This window comes from Gavialis gangeticus, unplaced genomic scaffold (genome assembly GCF_001723915.1).
Source record: "Gavialis gangeticus isolate Ggan-Ray unplaced genomic scaffold, GavGan_comp1, whole genome shotgun sequence".
NCBI classification, from domain to species: domain Eukaryota; kingdom Metazoa; phylum Chordata; order Crocodylia; family Gavialidae; genus Gavialis; species Gavialis gangeticus.
This window is the reverse complement of record NW_017728996.1, coordinates 259,059-275,286: the sequence shown is the minus strand read 5'-3', so window position 1 is coordinate 275,286 and position 16,228 is coordinate 259,059. Positions and strand designations below refer to the sequence as shown.

At 46.7% G+C, this 16,228-nt stretch overlaps 1 protein-coding gene across 1 annotated transcript in view; it reads left to right on the top strand.

The window, feature by feature from the left end:
• Nucleotides 1–16,228, top strand: part of IQGAP1 (IQ motif containing GTPase activating protein 1) — a 279,633-nt gene that overhangs the window by 4,620 nt on the left and 258,785 nt on the right. Inside the window, exon 3 of the mRNA XM_019503860.1 lies at nucleotides 6,577–6,676. Within this exon, the coding sequence (XP_019359405.1) occupies nucleotides 6,612–6,676 (65 nt within the window). The 5' untranslated portion in view covers nucleotides 6,577–6,611. The remainder of the gene's footprint in view (nucleotides 1–6,576; nucleotides 6,677–16,228) is intronic.

Genomic DNA, 16,228 nt, shown 5'->3' with positions numbered 1-16,228 from the left:
GGCCCGGCCCGCCCCTCGCTCCGCATCCTTCGCCGCGCGGCTCCCAGCGCCCCGCACCGCGGCAGGGAGGGGCAGCCCCTGCGCTCGCAAGCGCCACACGGGAGACGCGGGACCGCGCTGCCCGCCGCGCGCCGCTCTCGGCCCGCGAGTCCCTTCCCAGAGCGGGGTTAGTGATGGGACCCATCGCACGGGTCCCACCAGCACTACACCACCGGCCCTGCCAGGGGCACGAGACGGGCGAGGAGTGGCGCCCAGCTTCTCCGCAGCAGCACTGCGGTGGCGCCCGGGCGACGTGCAGGTGGCTTGCAGCCCGCTGGGTTCGTGGCGTGGTGCCAGCGAACAGGAAGCTTGTTCACGCACTTTCCCTCCCGCGGGGGCTGCTCCTGCGTTGGGCGGGAGCGCCCGAGTCCCGCGCGCTGGTCTTCTGCGGCCTGTGCTGAGCATGACGGGCTTGTGGGGGTGGCCGTGATGCCCCGGGGGTGGTCGGCCTTTGCTTCCCCCAGGCCCTGGGGCCTGCTTCCCTCCTCGCCTGCCAGGCCTTGACCCACGTGTGAGTTCAGGAAGGGATGGTGCCTGGGGATCCCCCCTTCACCAGCTACCTCTTACTGCTCATCTGTCACCTCCAGGGCTGATTTCCTGGCCTCCTCCTGCCTACTAGCTGCACCCAGGCCTCACAGATGCTACTAATGATGACTCAGTTCAGGCCCTGCTCCGGGGCTGGGTCATTTCAACCGGCTCTCTAGCCCTGCCTCTGCCTTCTCTGGGGCTGGGCTCTAGTTCTTCCTTTGCCCTGTTCCTGGGCTCTGGCCCTGCTCCCAGGCCAGCTGGCATCTCCACCCCTGGTCCCAGGCCCAAACCACCAGTGTTTTCCAGGCAGGTCCACAATATTCTACTTGCCTGCCCTACTCCCAGGCTCAAGCATATCCCTGGTGTGAGTCCGGGGCTTCTCTGCTGCCCTCCAGTTTGGGAGCTCTTCCTCCCATACCCGCCCCAGCTCGGGCCCAGGCTTATACCGTCTCACCTGACCCCTTCCGGTCCCTTGAATGCCACCTGGGCCCTTTCTAGAGCCTTTCTTCTGAAGTAACAGGAGCACAAAGGTGCCTGTTACGACTTGCAGATGCTGCACAAACCCTCCGGGTTAGGATCTGAACATGGTGAAGTTTCCAGTTTCTCCTGTGTGCGTCCCTCTCCCATGTGAACAGCCCAGCATTGTGCGGTGGAGGTGGGCTGCAGTCCGTATGCACGTTTTCTCCAGCGTGAGGTACCTGGTTCTCTCTTCATGCCTCCTACTCGCCTGCGTCAGACGCCCGGCTGTCCTTCCATATGTCTCCTCTTGCTTCATTTGATACATGACCATTTTGGTTCTTGCAAGACTATTCCTGTTTTCTGCACAAAGAGAATGTCTCCTTTCTAAATCGATACATAATGTGTTTCAGTCTGCAGTCCTAATGTAATTTTTAACTTTGAAGAGTTGAGAAACTGTAGCGTTAATGTTTTAGCTTTACCTCTGCTCCTTCTGTTATCTGCATGGTGAATGACGGGACTGCACACCCTTCTTTTCACAGGCTCCCGGTCTCATTCTCAGTACAAGTTAGAAGGTGGATGAGGCTTGGCTTCCAAAAGAATGAAAGAAGTGGCCATGTGGATTTATGGCTGCTTTGAGACCTAATTTGTCAAAATTGCATAGAAGCAAATGGATCTTACTCTGAATATGCTTGTGTGTAAATGGGTGAATAATAGAAAATGAGGGTTGGAAGGGACATCTAGTTCAGCCCCCTGCTCCAAGTAGGACCAGCTCCAGCTGTCAGGTTTGAACACTATGTATATTGAGTAAGGTAAGGGGGGGGTCTCTGTTTAGTAGTAGTGGAAACAAAAGTACAGGTGCTCAGCTGCCTTGCTAATTGCATGCTAAATGAGTCTGGGATAGCTAGGAAATAATAGTATGTGATTATGTATTTTAAACACTGTATCTTTAGGCAGATGTGAAATGTGAGACAGTGTTGCACAAGACCCTGTCTCCATTAATGGCAGCCTGCAGCTTAATTATGTTAAAAAACACAGATTAGACACTGCTAGATGCAGTTGAAATCTTTTTAGGATTTAGCTGTGAAAATCACTAAGCCACTGTGAAGGGCAGTTTTAGCCCCTTCCCCTAAAGGATTTATAGATTGACCAGATTTGGGTAGGTTTTCACAAGACAGCAAAAGGCACTTTTCAAAGTTCCTGTTCAAAAGAATGGCAATGCTAGAGCTTCTCAAAACAAATGTCACCAAATTCTTTCAAAATGGGCAAAATATATTTTTCTCTCCACTTATTCTTGGAAATGGCTGAACCTCCTTGTCTGAAAATTTTCAGAATGATTCAGCCTGAGGTTAGCAACCAGTATGCAAAATTTCACCCTAAATAGCCAGAGTTTGAAGTTGTGCCCCATAAAATAGGAAGCATCAGACAGTGTTATAACAGCAGTTGTGCTGTCAGCTCACTTCGGTTCAGAAGGAGCCCACAAATATCCATTTTTACCAGATTATGTAGTTGTCATCTTTGCCCTTTGTCTCAAACTTCCAAAAAAATTCATGGTTGAGCCAAGATTAGACACTGACAGTGTTTCGTTTGAAAGCCTGTCTAACGCTATCCCAACTATGCAGGTGGTCCAATCAGAGATATTGGTGTTAGAAATCCTTGCTTCTCACAGTATGAATCACAAAACCGTGGAAAAGCAGGACTGGAAGAATGCTCCAGAGGTTGTCTAATCCAGTCACCTGCATGAGGGAAATCCATTAGCTAACCTCTCAGCAAAACTACACGGTCAGGAGTGACACAGTTGCACAACGACACCTGAACCTGCCACGGGTAAAGCAGGGGGGACCATGGTGGCCAACGTCCTGCTGCTGCGAGGTTGTTAAAAACACTCAAGGTCCAAAGAGAGCCATGCCTCACTCACTTTAGAGGAAGGCGACCCCTCAGTCTATACTAATCTGACCGCGAGGTAGAATTCCTTCCTGACCCCCAATATAGTGATTGGTCTGGCCTTAGCCAGGAGCTTCTGGGTGTAAGTGCCAGCAGGAGCATAGGCACACCCCAGTAAAATACTTCTGAGGAAAGCAAAAAAACAAACTCTTAAAACACATAGCAGTAGGGGGAGAAAAATTTCCTCCTAGCCCCATCTGGGAACGAGCAAAGCCCAGAAGCCTGGGAAATACCCATAGTAGAGCATAGGAGTAGCTACGTCTAGATCCTCCCTGACCAGTGCTTACCCACTGCCATTTTTAAGCGCAGTGCATGAGATGCTCTGGGCGCTTTAATTAAAGTGCCCCCCAGAGCAGGTGTATAAATGCCCTTCTTGAACTTCTCAGTCATGGACAGTCCACGGCTTCCTTTAGCAATCTGTTCCACTGCCTCGCTGTTCAAAAAGTGCACAAGTTCTTCCTGATAGCTTGTCTAGACCTACTTTGCTGCTGTTTCCTACTCTGTGCAATGAGGAAGCAGACGTTCTCCCTTTTATTTACACCAGCATTTCAGATATTTGAAGACTTCTATCACGTCCCCTCTTCAGCGCCTTTTCCACAAACTAAACATACCTATTTCCTTCAACCTTTCATTTGACTTGTCATCTAAGCCATTTAACACCTTTGTTGCTTGCCTCTGGACTCTCTCTGACTTCTCCATGTGCTTTTTAAGATTTAGAGCCTAGAACAGTGCACACAACTCTGATGAGGCCTGACCAGTGATGAGTACAGAGGCATTATCCCATTCTGTGTCTTACAGCTAACGTATCCCAAAACTGCATTCATCTTTTGTGCAGCTGTGTCACACTGCAGACTCATGCTGAGTCTGTGATTTACCAAGACTTCCATATCCCAGGGGTAGTTGAAGGGCGGATGCACAAGTTTGCGTAGGCTGCAGTACTGCAGAAAAGACTTGGGGGTTAAAGTGGACTGTAAGCTGAATATGAGCTAATAGTAAGCTCTTGCTGCTGCTGCTGCAAAAAGCCAATGACATATTGGGTTGTATTAAGAGGAGTGTCACTTGCAGATCGAAGGTGTGGTCTCTCCTGGAGTACGGGGGCTAGTAGTGAGACCTGCACTTCAGGAAGGTCGTGGACAGATTAGAAAGAGTCCGCTGGAGAGCGACAAAAATGATGAAGCCTGGAAAACATGACTCATGTTTGGAGAAGAGAAGACTGAGGGGGGATTTGATAGCAGTCTTCAAATACCTGAAGGATGGTTGAAGAGAGGATGAACATTAGAGACTTCTTTGTGGCCATAGGGAGCAGGACTAGGAGCAGTGGCCTCAAACTGCAGCAGGGGAAATTTAAGCTGGAGACTAGGAAGAACTTCATGAGAGTGGTCAAGCACTGGGACAGGCTGCATAGAGAAGTTGTGAGATCACTATTGCTGGAAATTTTCAGGAGCAGGTTAAATACTTGTGTAGGATGCTTGAGTCAGGGATGTTCCTGCCTTTAGGAGGTGGCTGGACTAGATGCGACTTCCTGGGGCCTCTGCCAGCCTGACTTTTCTATGATTCTAAGATGTTGTAAGAGAAATGTTAGAGAGGGAAGGGGAAAGCAAGGAAACGGAGTCACAAAAGCTAAGGGAAGACAAGAGGTCAAAAGGTGGGCCACGGCTGATTGTGATGAAGGCAGCTGACATGCCAAGGTGGATGCGGATGGAAGGCTGGCTCTGAGCCTTCCCAGGACAGAATGATTAGAGTCTTTAGTGAGAACGGTCTCCATGCAGACTCAAAGCCAAACTGGGGAGAGCCCAGGGAAGAGCTGAAGGAGAGGCACTCCGGGCGGTAGTTGTAGGCAGTGTGGGCTGGGAGCGCATTGTCAGGGCTCAAACATCGATGAATGGAATTGTGATGCGGAGTCTCCTAACAAGGGACTGGGCTGGACTTGCTAATCTAGGAGATCCTTTCCAATCCTTCATTTCAGAAAAAAAAGAGAGAGAGCAGTAGGTGGGGGGGATGGTGGGGTTTTACGATGGTTTAAGTTTAAGATGCGTAACCGCGCTTGCATAGTGAAGGGGAAGAATTGAATGACACTGAGAGGGTGGGGACATAGACGAGTGAGCGTGAAAGTTCAGAAGGGACAGGGTTGGTTCAATGAAGCAAGCAGAGATGAGAAGGGAGAAGACAAGATTTTTGTGCCAGTGACCTGTAGCAGAGGGGAGAGCGAGGAGATTGACTGCTTGGTTATTGTATTTTGCTTTGTTTTAAGGGAAAGGTCAGCTTAGTCCTATGTTTGCTTCATGGTAATGAAAATCTGGGGCCAGCTTTAACACTCCATTAGTGATGGTTTAGAGGGGTGATGAATAAGAGCAGTGCAAAGGACCTGTGTGGTCCAGTGGATGAGGTTCTAGGCTGGGAGTTGGGTAACTTGGGACGGGGCTCTTGCCTGGGAATCAGGTGACATGAGTTCTGTTTCCTGTTCTTTCACCGCCTTGTCATGAAAACTTAGGCAATTCACTTGTCTTCTCTATGTTTTCCCTTCCTTCCCTTCCTTTATCTTGTCAGCTAATATTGTAAACCAGGGGTGAACAATTATTTCAGTTGAGGGGCCACTTAATGAGTTTTGGAGACCTGTCAAAAGCGACATCCATCTCTCCCCCTCTCTCTGATTCCTCCTCTCTCTGTCTGGCTTTTCATCTTTTCTCTGTCTCTCTCCTCTCCCTGACTCTCTCCCCTTCTCTCTCTCTGGCTCTCCCTCCCTCCCTCCAGAGCCCAGCCAGAGCTGTAGTTTGCCAGGAGCCCCATAGCTCATCTGTGGACCCAGCTGGCAACTTCCGCCACAGCGGGCAGGCAGTGGCATCAGCTGTGGGCACTGCCAGCAGGTTCCAGAGCCCAGGTGTGGCACCTGCCGGCTGCGTCACAGCTGGTGCTGCTGCCCGCCCAGCATGGCGGAAGCTGCTGCCCAGGTTCATGGCTGACACTGTCAGCAGGTTCCAGGTTGGGGCTCCGGCCAGGAGCTTCTGCTGCACTGGGAGCTGTGGATGCTGCCACCAGGTTCTGCGCTGGCCTGCTGGGGCTCCTGAACCTGCCGGTGGCAGCCACAGCTGACACTGCCACCCATCCTCTGTGCCCAGGTCCGCAGCTGATGCTGCAGCATCAAGGGCGATACTTCCACCCAGCGGCAGTCCCGCCTGCCAGCCCTGCACCTCACAGAAGCTGCAGCCGCCAGCTGCCTGTGGGCCCGATCCAGTGAGTTGGCAGCTCTGTACTGTCAGGCCAGACTGAATGTGTTTTGCTCCCCCCTGCTGTAAGCCCTTCAGGTCAGGGGCTGTACCTGTGTTTCTGCAGGGCCCTGCATGATGGAGCCCTAATGTCTTCAGGGCCTCAAGGCACTACTGTAATATAAATATAGTAATAAGGCAGTCTACATGGGGATGGCTCTCCTTGGAGATGGCTTGAGCATTACATACAGTCCTCCTGGAATATCAATAGCATGTTTCTCCTTTTACTGTGGTGACATGAGCAACTATGAAACTATGTACAAATTGCTGAAGTCATTCTAGGTTTATTTGAGTATCAGCGTATCAGGTGAGTTGAATCCTGATGGGGATTTTTGTGTGTTTGCAGCTGTCCTTGATAATGAGAGGCTCACAGCAGAGGAGATGGATGAGAGGAGACTTCAGAATGTGGCATATGAATATCTTTGTCACCTGGAGGAAGCAAAGAGGTAAGTAGGAGTGGGTTTGAAACCTGATGGGAGGTATCATTGTACCTACTTAATGGTGTAGTTGGATACAGCTAGTGCTTTGCCGTGCTGCTGAGTTGACTCTTGAGGTAGACACGTAGATAACATGTCTGTCTGTTGTAAGAAAAAGAAAATAGTGTGCAAAGACACTGCAGAAGTCTGTGTTGCAGTTATCTTACCCTTTATACATGCATAAACTTTGTCTCCATTATAAGTGGTAAGAGTAATGGCACAGATAAGGCAGTTTATGTTCAGTTGCCTGTAACTGCTAAAATGTAATTGTTTTGGCTTAAATTTTACAGGTTTGGTGTTGGGCTTTGGTCGAATTTTGGAAGTTTCAGTAAAAACGAGTTTCCAAGAATAATACTGGGGGAAAATAGACAATTTTTCCAATACTAAAATGCCAGCTATTATTTTTTGAGCAACTGTAGTGCTTCTGTAATTTGGTACAGGAATGTGAAATCTGACAGGATGTTTAGTCATGGGGCCAGAGGGAGAAGTTTTGCTGTCCACATGAAAATCTAGCTATGTTTGCTAGGATAGAAGCCACAGGTGACTGCCATTGTGCAGCTCTTGTTCTTTGTTCACTAATTTTCTACATATTTCCACTATTAATTTTACTGAGCCTCACTGAGTTGCCCAAGTCTGACTGCCTACTTTCATAGGTGCCAGGAGACTAGAAAGAGTGTTTCCAAGCATTTTACAAGCTCTAGTTTTTACCATTTTACAGATGAGGTAACTAAGAGATTTTGTGAGGTCCCTGTTGGCAGACCTGGCAGTAGAAGTCATGTCTCATCCACTTAGACCGCTGTTCTGAAAGCATCTGCTCTATCTGTGTGTTTGGGTATACTGTCTGCAAAAGGGGTGGCTGCTGCATTTATAGTTTCAGTTCCTGTAAACAGTAGTAACTTATTACAGCTGCCTTCCAACGCTAATGCACCTTGGTGCCAGTTGTTGATTTCTCTGCTGATGGTTCAGAATTCAGACCCCGCTGACAACTCGTTGTGTGTTGCGGGATTTCTCCATCACATTTTACTTACAAATTCCGTTAAACTTTAGACCTATTGTTCTAGGCTCCAGGTCCAGATTCTCACAAGGACTTGGAATTAGGCCCCTAAATTCTACCTACATTTAGGTCCTCAAAACAGCAGCTCAGCTGTTCTCTAACCCTAGAAACATCTGAGGTCCTCAGGTACTTACATTTTCAATGTTGAATTTCCCCAGGCACTTAAAGTTTTCCTTTGTGTGTGTCAAGAAACACCTCAATCTCGACAAGGCTCTGTGTCTGGGCTTTTAGTTCACATGTAAACTCTGTTGGAATCTGCAAACAGATGTTCTTCTACCTCGTTAGCCCAAGGGACTCATTCTGCTGCATGTGCTGGATTATTCTGTACATGCAGTGCAGTCACAGCAGTTGCTTTCATATAAAATTAAGGGTGGTGATGATGCAGCCTCCCTTTTATCCAGTAGCTCAGTGGTTAGAGCATTTGCTTAGGATGTGGTAGATATAGGTGTTTAATTTCTTCCTCTGAGGGATTTGGACCCGCATCTACTTACTGGGAGACTGCCCTAAATGCCGTCTGTGCTATAAGCTGTGGGGGGTACCCCCATCCTTTTGCAACTGTGCCAGTTTGCCTAAAGTAATCATTTTCATTGCTCCTGGATTGAGATTGAGCAAGACTTTCTAGTTTAATGGACAAGACACACAAGTGAGAGAAGGAAGAGCTGTATTCTAGTGTCCATCTTAGGGCTGATCATACATTTTTATCAGTGTTTGTTAAATGTCACTTATACAAACAGTCCTTGGAGCAGGATCTGGCACCCAGGGTTTGAGATGCCACTGAGCGGTCACCCTCATGAAAGGCTGCATTGATGACCTTCCCCATGTCATGTTAAATTGCACTGTGTATTTGCACTTCTGTTTCATTAGGACAGTCTTAAAATCATCCACGTGTCCATTAAAACTGTTGGGTCACATATTGTACAGACTTCCATCACACCAACACTGTTATGTGTTCTGCTGTTGCTCTGTGCTGAGAACTGGAAGTAGGGGTAGAATGCTAAAAAAAGCTCAGACAAAAGTGAGTCGGGATAAGTTCATTTTAAGAAAAACTTCAGATTTCTGATTTGTCAGCCTTAAAATGTGAGTGCAACAGCTCAATTGATGATGATGTGTAGTCTGTTAATAAAGAGGCGTTTGCAAATGTATGAACTGAACACTCGTGTCTTGGGCTGGTACTAAGGTAAAGTTGTATCAGCTTTTGTTTTTTGTCACTATGGCTCTGTTATAATTTAGCGCTTCTTGGCTCCAGCTCTGTTTGTAAGCACAATGACTCTCAACCTCCCGGTGACGCAAGTAATCTCCATTATATTACTAGGAGAAGACTGGCAAAATTTATTACTGACTTGCCCCAGGCCACAAAAGGAATTGGTGCCAAAGCAAGACTGCAGTACAGGAATTCCTGTCTTTCAGTCTGGTCCTTAAACCAGATTTCTCCTTTGGATAACACACTGCTTAAGTTCCAGAAACAGAAGGACACTGCAAATCGCCATGGGTCTGGGCAGAGTCTGCAGAGTAAACATAACAGCATGAACAGCTATATGGCAGGTATAACAAAAAAATTCATGTGCACAGATGCCCTGGGCTTGCTCCCTGGAGTAGCAGCCACCAGCTCTGACATGGTAGGATGGCCCTTATCAGAAGGGTGGGAGTTGGTGTTGTCATGTTCTTGATCTGGGACCTGAGCTGACCGTTTTTCCTTATATGTGTGAATGTTACCTGCTGAGATCTCATAGTATTTTAATGACAGCCTTGTGCTATATTGTGTTAAGAGTTGTGAGCATTCTCAAGGACTTGAGTATTATCACTGAGCAGTATAGAAAACTTAAACTCAGTGGAGTTTTGTCTATGCTACTCCTGTTGGGAGGCTCTCACAAAACCTCACTGTGCTGCCCTTTATCTTTAATAATGCTTGTCTTCCTCTAGTGGTCACTCCACTGATAAATTCAGAGAAAGCAACCCTTTCTCTCTCTAGTCTTGATATGCTTTTTATCTGTTTTACTGCCTGTGCTTGGTCACGCAGTGTGTAAACGTGGAGCCTCTAAATAAAAATAGCTGTGTGCGTGTCTCTCAGTTCATTACAAATCTTATGTAAATGTATCTATGTATTGGGTATAGGTTTCTAATATGAGCCTTGAAGCTGCGGAGTTTGTGCGCCCAGCTCTAAACACCCTTCTGGAGTTTTGGGGCAACCTGGAGATTGCAGCTTGGAGTGCTGGGATCCTGTGCGCACGGGCCAGGAGCTTGCAGCTGTCAACTGGGGAGTTAAAAGGCATTTTCTCTTTCTTCACTGTTAAACTAAGAAGTGTGTCAGTCATGAAATGACTTCATTGACCCCCAGATCCATCCAAAGGAAAGATTTGGTTTAGGCCTGTAAACTACTTAATTTGTTTTTCAGACTTGCGTATACCTGGCATATTTCTGTCCTTAATAGTTTTTAATTCCTAATCTGACTTCCACATACCTCCAGCCTGGTTACAGATTAACACTGTCGGGGTGATTTATGAACATACGTGTTTATGACTTCTGAGTGGTGAATCCCTGTGGCCATTCTTGCTTCAGAGTGACAGAGGAAAATGAAAAAATGTAACACAAGCCGTTTCCATTTCTAAACTGCAAGGGATTTGCATTCTGCAGCAGTGAGATGCAGAATGGCATCACTAGCCTGGCATTGCATCTTCTCATCTTTCCAGAACTCGGAAAGAATTTTTTCCAAAAGTCATCTAAAATGCGGTTGAGAAATGACTTGATCATAGCTGCTAACAGTCTACAAGGGAAGGTTTTTGCTGCTAAAGGGCTCTTCAGTAGAGCAGAGGGAGACCTGGCAAGATCCAGTAACTGGAGTTCTGGGTTAGACTCACTCAAATAAAATGCAGTCAGTGTAGAGGCAGGGCAGTTGGCCGTTGAGCACCTTGCCAGGGAGCTTGGTGAACTCTTTCTCACTCGAGACCAGAGTTATTTCTAAGAAGATTTGCTGTGGTTCAGTCACAAATTAAGCATGGTGTAGGAAGCACCAAGTGAAATTTGTGACCTGATTTTATGCAAGCAGTCAGACTAAATGGCCATAATGGTCCCACTGGTCTCAATTCTTTAATCTAAAATTGTGTTCTGAAAAAGGCTCCTGCAGTTGGGTAGAGGCTCAAATCAAGCATGCCTTTGCTAAGCAGGTGGTCGCATATCTTGAATAGAGTTCAATACCATTTTGAAGTTCATCTGTTTTCAGTTTCTAACTTTAATTCCCTCCACCCCCCCATCAGACAGTTCTCTCTAGATCTACCATGGGTAGACTTAGGAACAGTGATGAACATGAAATAATAAGTAGTTGTTATAGACTAGGGGTTCCCCAAATGTTGTTTGTGGAGGACAGTTTATGGATGGGGCATCACAGTAGGGGCTCGATAACCAAATGAGTCTGCAGTGTTGTACCTTTAAGTTCAACAGAGGCTCAATGGGGCATGGTGATCAGTTTAAGTTGGATTTAACACAATGTACCTTACATCATATACAAAGTTACGATAAAGAGAGTCCCAGGGCTGCTGTGAAGATGTGTGTCAATTAGTACTGAACAGTTTGTGTTGGTCAGTGCTGCGGAGAAGAGCCACCATTAGAGCCCCTGTGCAGGCTGCATGCAAACATTTGCGAGCTGCAGGTGGGCTGTGGGCCCCATTTTGGGGACTCCTGTCATAGACAGTCATGCTTGTGGGAATTGTTGTATGCTTGTCAGCAAGAGTTGTCTCTAAGTCAGAGTGAGGATGGACTCATGGTGAGGTTTACTGTCTCTGCAAAAGGAACTGGATTGCTTTTTCCATTCTGCTGCTGCTGCTTAGCATGTTGACCAGGATTGTCACATAACCTCTCTGCTCTCCCATGTATATCCATCTCGTCTTTGGTTGTAAGTTCTTTGGGGCAGGGACTCTACTTTTGTTGTTTTTCTGTGTTTGTATGGGCTTAGCATGATGAGCAGGGATCCAGGTTTTCAGTTTGCCATAGAAAAACACAGTAAAATATGGATTTTCTCATTTTAAGGCGAGTTTCCCTTTGCAAGCTGGCGGAGTTCGGGCCTGCAAGGGGCTATGGGGAGTGGGAGGAGGGCAGTCAGGCAGGGGTGTCATGTGCGCGCACACTCACACATGTGCATGGCTGTCCTGCAGCCTGGAGAGCAGCTCCTGCAGGTAAGTCTGGTGGGGGAGGAGGGCATGGATTGAGGCCCCCACAGTGAGGGAGGGTTCCTGGCTCCATAGCCCTGGCAGCTGGGGGCCCCCTCCAGCAGGGCTGTGGGTGAGGAGTGAGGGAAAATGGCATGGGCAGAGAACTGACATCTCAAGGCTGCACAGCGCCTCAAAGCAGTGGGGGGGCAGCCGCAGCTGCACCCGTGTCCTGGTGAATGAAGGGGCAGTGGGAGCTCTGATTTTCCATTATAAAAACCCTAAATCAAGCACCAACGTTTATAGGTATTTAGAATGTATATTGCAGTCATTGAGGCACTGGTAGGCTTTGAAATTGCTTTAAAATTGTAAATGTATCAATAAAACATTGTGTTGAACTGATACCTGTATATATAGTGGTGTTTCATTTTAACCATGGAAAAACACAGATTTTGTTTTTTCTAATGGGAGAATTTGTGGGGTTTTCTCCCCACCCCCGTCACAGCATTTGCAGTTTTTAAACAGAGAAAACCAGGATTCCTGATGAGGTTGTGTCCATGACTGGTGCTTTGAGTACAACAGTAATATAGTAGTAATATCCTGTTTCATCAGCTGTAGGCTGGAGTAGATGCTGTCTAATCCACCACAGTTCAACAGAAGTTTTTCATTAGCTCCTGTTTGGGCTTCAGCTGTACCCTGTCCTGTTTCACGGATGACCTCATGCAGCTGGCTGGGGGTGGCAGCTGGAACTGAGACTGTCATGGGACGTGCATTTAGAGCTGTATTTTGAGCAGTGGGTGGAGAATGGGGAGGACTAGAGCAGAGTGTCACCATCTTTTCCCAACTCTGAATACTTTCCTTGTGACGCACTGGAAACAGTAATGAGAAGCAGAAGGAAACAGCAGTAGTTGCTTCCATGGGATTGAACTGAGACACAGGGCTTGGATTTTTTTGACAGTAAGTGGCATGAAAGGAGCACTTAGAATGTGGTTTTTGGTGCGTACGGAAAAAGCCAACACGCACTATTGTAAAATCTTTGTGGGTCTGTCAGGCCTGCCATTATTGTTCTCGACTTCCAAGCTCTTTTAAGTTTTTGGTTTTTTTTTTTTAGTCCTTCTGTTTATGGCAACAGTGCTAAGAGATGCTCATCATGTCCTAACTTACAAGTAGCCACCTGAGATAATTCTGCTCCTTTTTAAATCTTCTTTCAGTGATTAAAGTAGTTAGCTGAGCTAACGAGACTGCCTGAATTCTGTTTTTGAGGAACTTTGATTGTAAAACCGTCCTATTTCTCAGGGACGTAGACTTAACATTTATTTGGAAACTTCTGCCCATGTCATAACTAGCAGTTTTGCAAATTCAGGAAATGTGGTGAAATTTCTTTTAAGGAGAGGAGTCAAGTTCATTTTCACCAGCTTTTAACAGCACAGGAATTGGGACTGCAGGAAAGGCTTGTTGGATACTTTAAAGAAGAATAGGAGCTGGATTTAAGAATATCAGTAGGCATGTTTTAGTGCAGCCATAAGTTGTCAGGCCAGAGACCGGAATCATTGAGTAAAGTCACTGGCCTTTGTGTGCAAGAAGTCAAACTAGATGATCATACTGGTCCGTTAGCTCACAAACCGTGAGGGCAGTAGAAAGCTACATGGCATGTTGACTCTGGGTAGTGTGTCTCTTAGTTCCATGTGCAGTCCATGGCTTCTGCTTACATCAGAGTAACGTTAAAACTGCATCTGGTTCTCTGGAAGAGGATCCTTCCTCATTCTGTCTATCCAGATATTTTTTTCTTGGTGCCTTCCTGTGAGGCCCTTTCCTGAGATGTTTTCTGAGCTGGTGTCTCAGGAGTTTGCTCAGTGCTGACTGTCAAAGGCATTCCGACCTTTATTTCTGAGAGCTGTATTTGTTGGGCGGAGTTTGGGTCCTGCGACTGCTATGCAGTCTCTCACACATGCTCTAGTGTGTGTGGATACAGGGATCCTCAGATCTCTAGGCAGAATGTGTGCCTCTGCTGGCAGCCTGGCACCATGTGGAGTCAGAAAGTGAGCTGAAGGCAGGCGGGCTGTGGCCTAGCATGAAACGTACTGGTAATTGCTCATTTCTGTAAGGTGGCTTTGCTGCCTCTGCACCATTCCGGGAGCATATATTTACAGAGTTGGAGATGGATGACCTCTCTCTTGTCCACTGAAAACACTTCCCAGGAGGGGTGGTTTTACCTCACGAGTGCTGCTGAGCTCAAGGATGGAGGTGTAAGGCTTGCACTTGCCTTCCTCGGAAGCTTTGGGACGTTTGGGCACAGCTAAGGCTGGGGATCTTGACTGGGGCATGCTGATGCTCCTCATGCTAACTACAGCGAACGCAGAGTTTGTTTCTTGGCCGGAGAGTCTTGCTCTTCTGCTCAGCGTCATTCTGAATGCCAGATCTGGACTCGGGAAGAATTTTTCCCTTATGTCAGATTGGGATAGATTTGGGCTTTTTTTTGCCTTCCTCTGTAGCATGGAGCACAGACCTTTTCCTAAGACCTGAGCATCTTTGCACTACTGGGAAGAACTTCCTTGCTGTTGTAGTGGCAGGGCTCTGACAGTGCCCTTGTCTCCTGAATGAATGAAAGCAAGGGATTGACATAAATGTTCAGGGGGCCCTTTCCAGCCCTCTGTTCCTGTGTACGCCCAGGCTGATATCGCAAGCGGGAAGCGATTGATCCTGTAGAGCCATGTTGGTGGCTGCTCTTACCTTTATCACCGGAGAGGCCTGGGGAGGAATGATGGGGTTTAGTATGGTTCAGCTGTTTGCTCTTACTAGAGGTGTCTTTCTTGATCCTAAACAAAAGTACAGAGGGAAGCAGTGATGTAGTGTCCTTTTCTTCCCAGACTACTTCAGCCCGTTGCCTTTGGGGTAAATTAAAGGAGGAGAAGAAAGAAGGATGGAATTTAGCTTTGATGTTGCTGAAAGCCGGCAGTCTGTGCCGAAGACAGGAGTTGCCTCAGTTACTGAGAAGTGGGATAAAAAAAAGAATATTAAAATTAAAACACATTTTTATATAAACGGAATCTTTTATTTTTATGAAGTGTACTTTTCAAATTTCTAAAAATAAAACCAGCCTTGTCAAATTTGCCAACCTATAATGGTGCCTACGTTTACTATAATCTATTAACATAATTTAAATATTATGCAGTACATGTTTGCTCCCATGATTTTAAAGAAGTCACCCTACTGCCAAGGTGGGAGGGATTGCTAACTAAGCATATGGAGCCAGTTTGCTGAAGCTTCAAGCAAGTGTTTGACAGCTGTAGTCTCTTTTGCAGGGTGAGAGGGAATACTTCCTCCATTTCTCTTTAGTTCAGCTCAGTAATTAGCTCACTCAAAGTTAACAAACTGCTTTGTAAGATGAAAAAGAAGGAAAGTTCATTTTCCTTTTTTAAATCTATAATTAAAAACTAGGCATGAGAGGCTGAGAGCAACTAATGCTAAAATCTTGCAGTATTTGATGACCAGAAACAATCAGTTCATCTCATTACCTACAGAGAATGCTTCCTTTGTTCAGTATGTGCCCGTGTAACACAGTTTACTAAAAAATAATTCTGAAATGCTGGGTTTTTTCATTTTAAGTGAATTATAATTTCAATCCAAAAGCAGCTCAACACAAATCATTATTTGAAAAAAAGAATTATCTAGGAAATAAGAAATGTCTTTCACCATTTTCTAATCTATCAAAATGAATACGTCAATTAAGAATTTGTATGAGAATGTTTTAACATATATGTTTGCATGTATTGGATCCTTCTGGTCAATAAAAAAAAGAGTACCAGATTTATCTTAATGGTTACCAACCACCTGAAGACCAGTGTTTATTTATGAAAAAATTAACATGGAGAGGGGCCAGAGGAGGCCACTCGCATGGCCAGGGGGTGGCAGGGCAGGCCCTACGAGGAGAGGCTACAGGACCTGAACCTGTTCAGCCTCCACAAGAGCAGGCTGAGGGGGATCTAGTGGCTTGTTACAAACTAGTCAGAGGGGACCAGCAGGCACTGGGGGAGTCTCTGTTCCCCCGAGCATGACCAGGAGTGACCAGGAATAACGGTCACAAGCTGGCAGAGGGCTAGACATCAGGAGGCGCAACTTCACGGTCAGGGCGGCTAGAATCTGGAACCAACTTCCAAGAGAAGTGGTGCTGGCTCCTACCCTGGTGGTCTTTAAGAGGAGGCTAGATGTACACCTTGGTGGGGTAGTTTGACCCCAGTACTCTTTCCTGCCATGGCAGGGGGTCGGACTAGATGATCTACTCAGGTCCCTTCCGACCCAACCAACTACGAAACTATGAAACTATTGCCT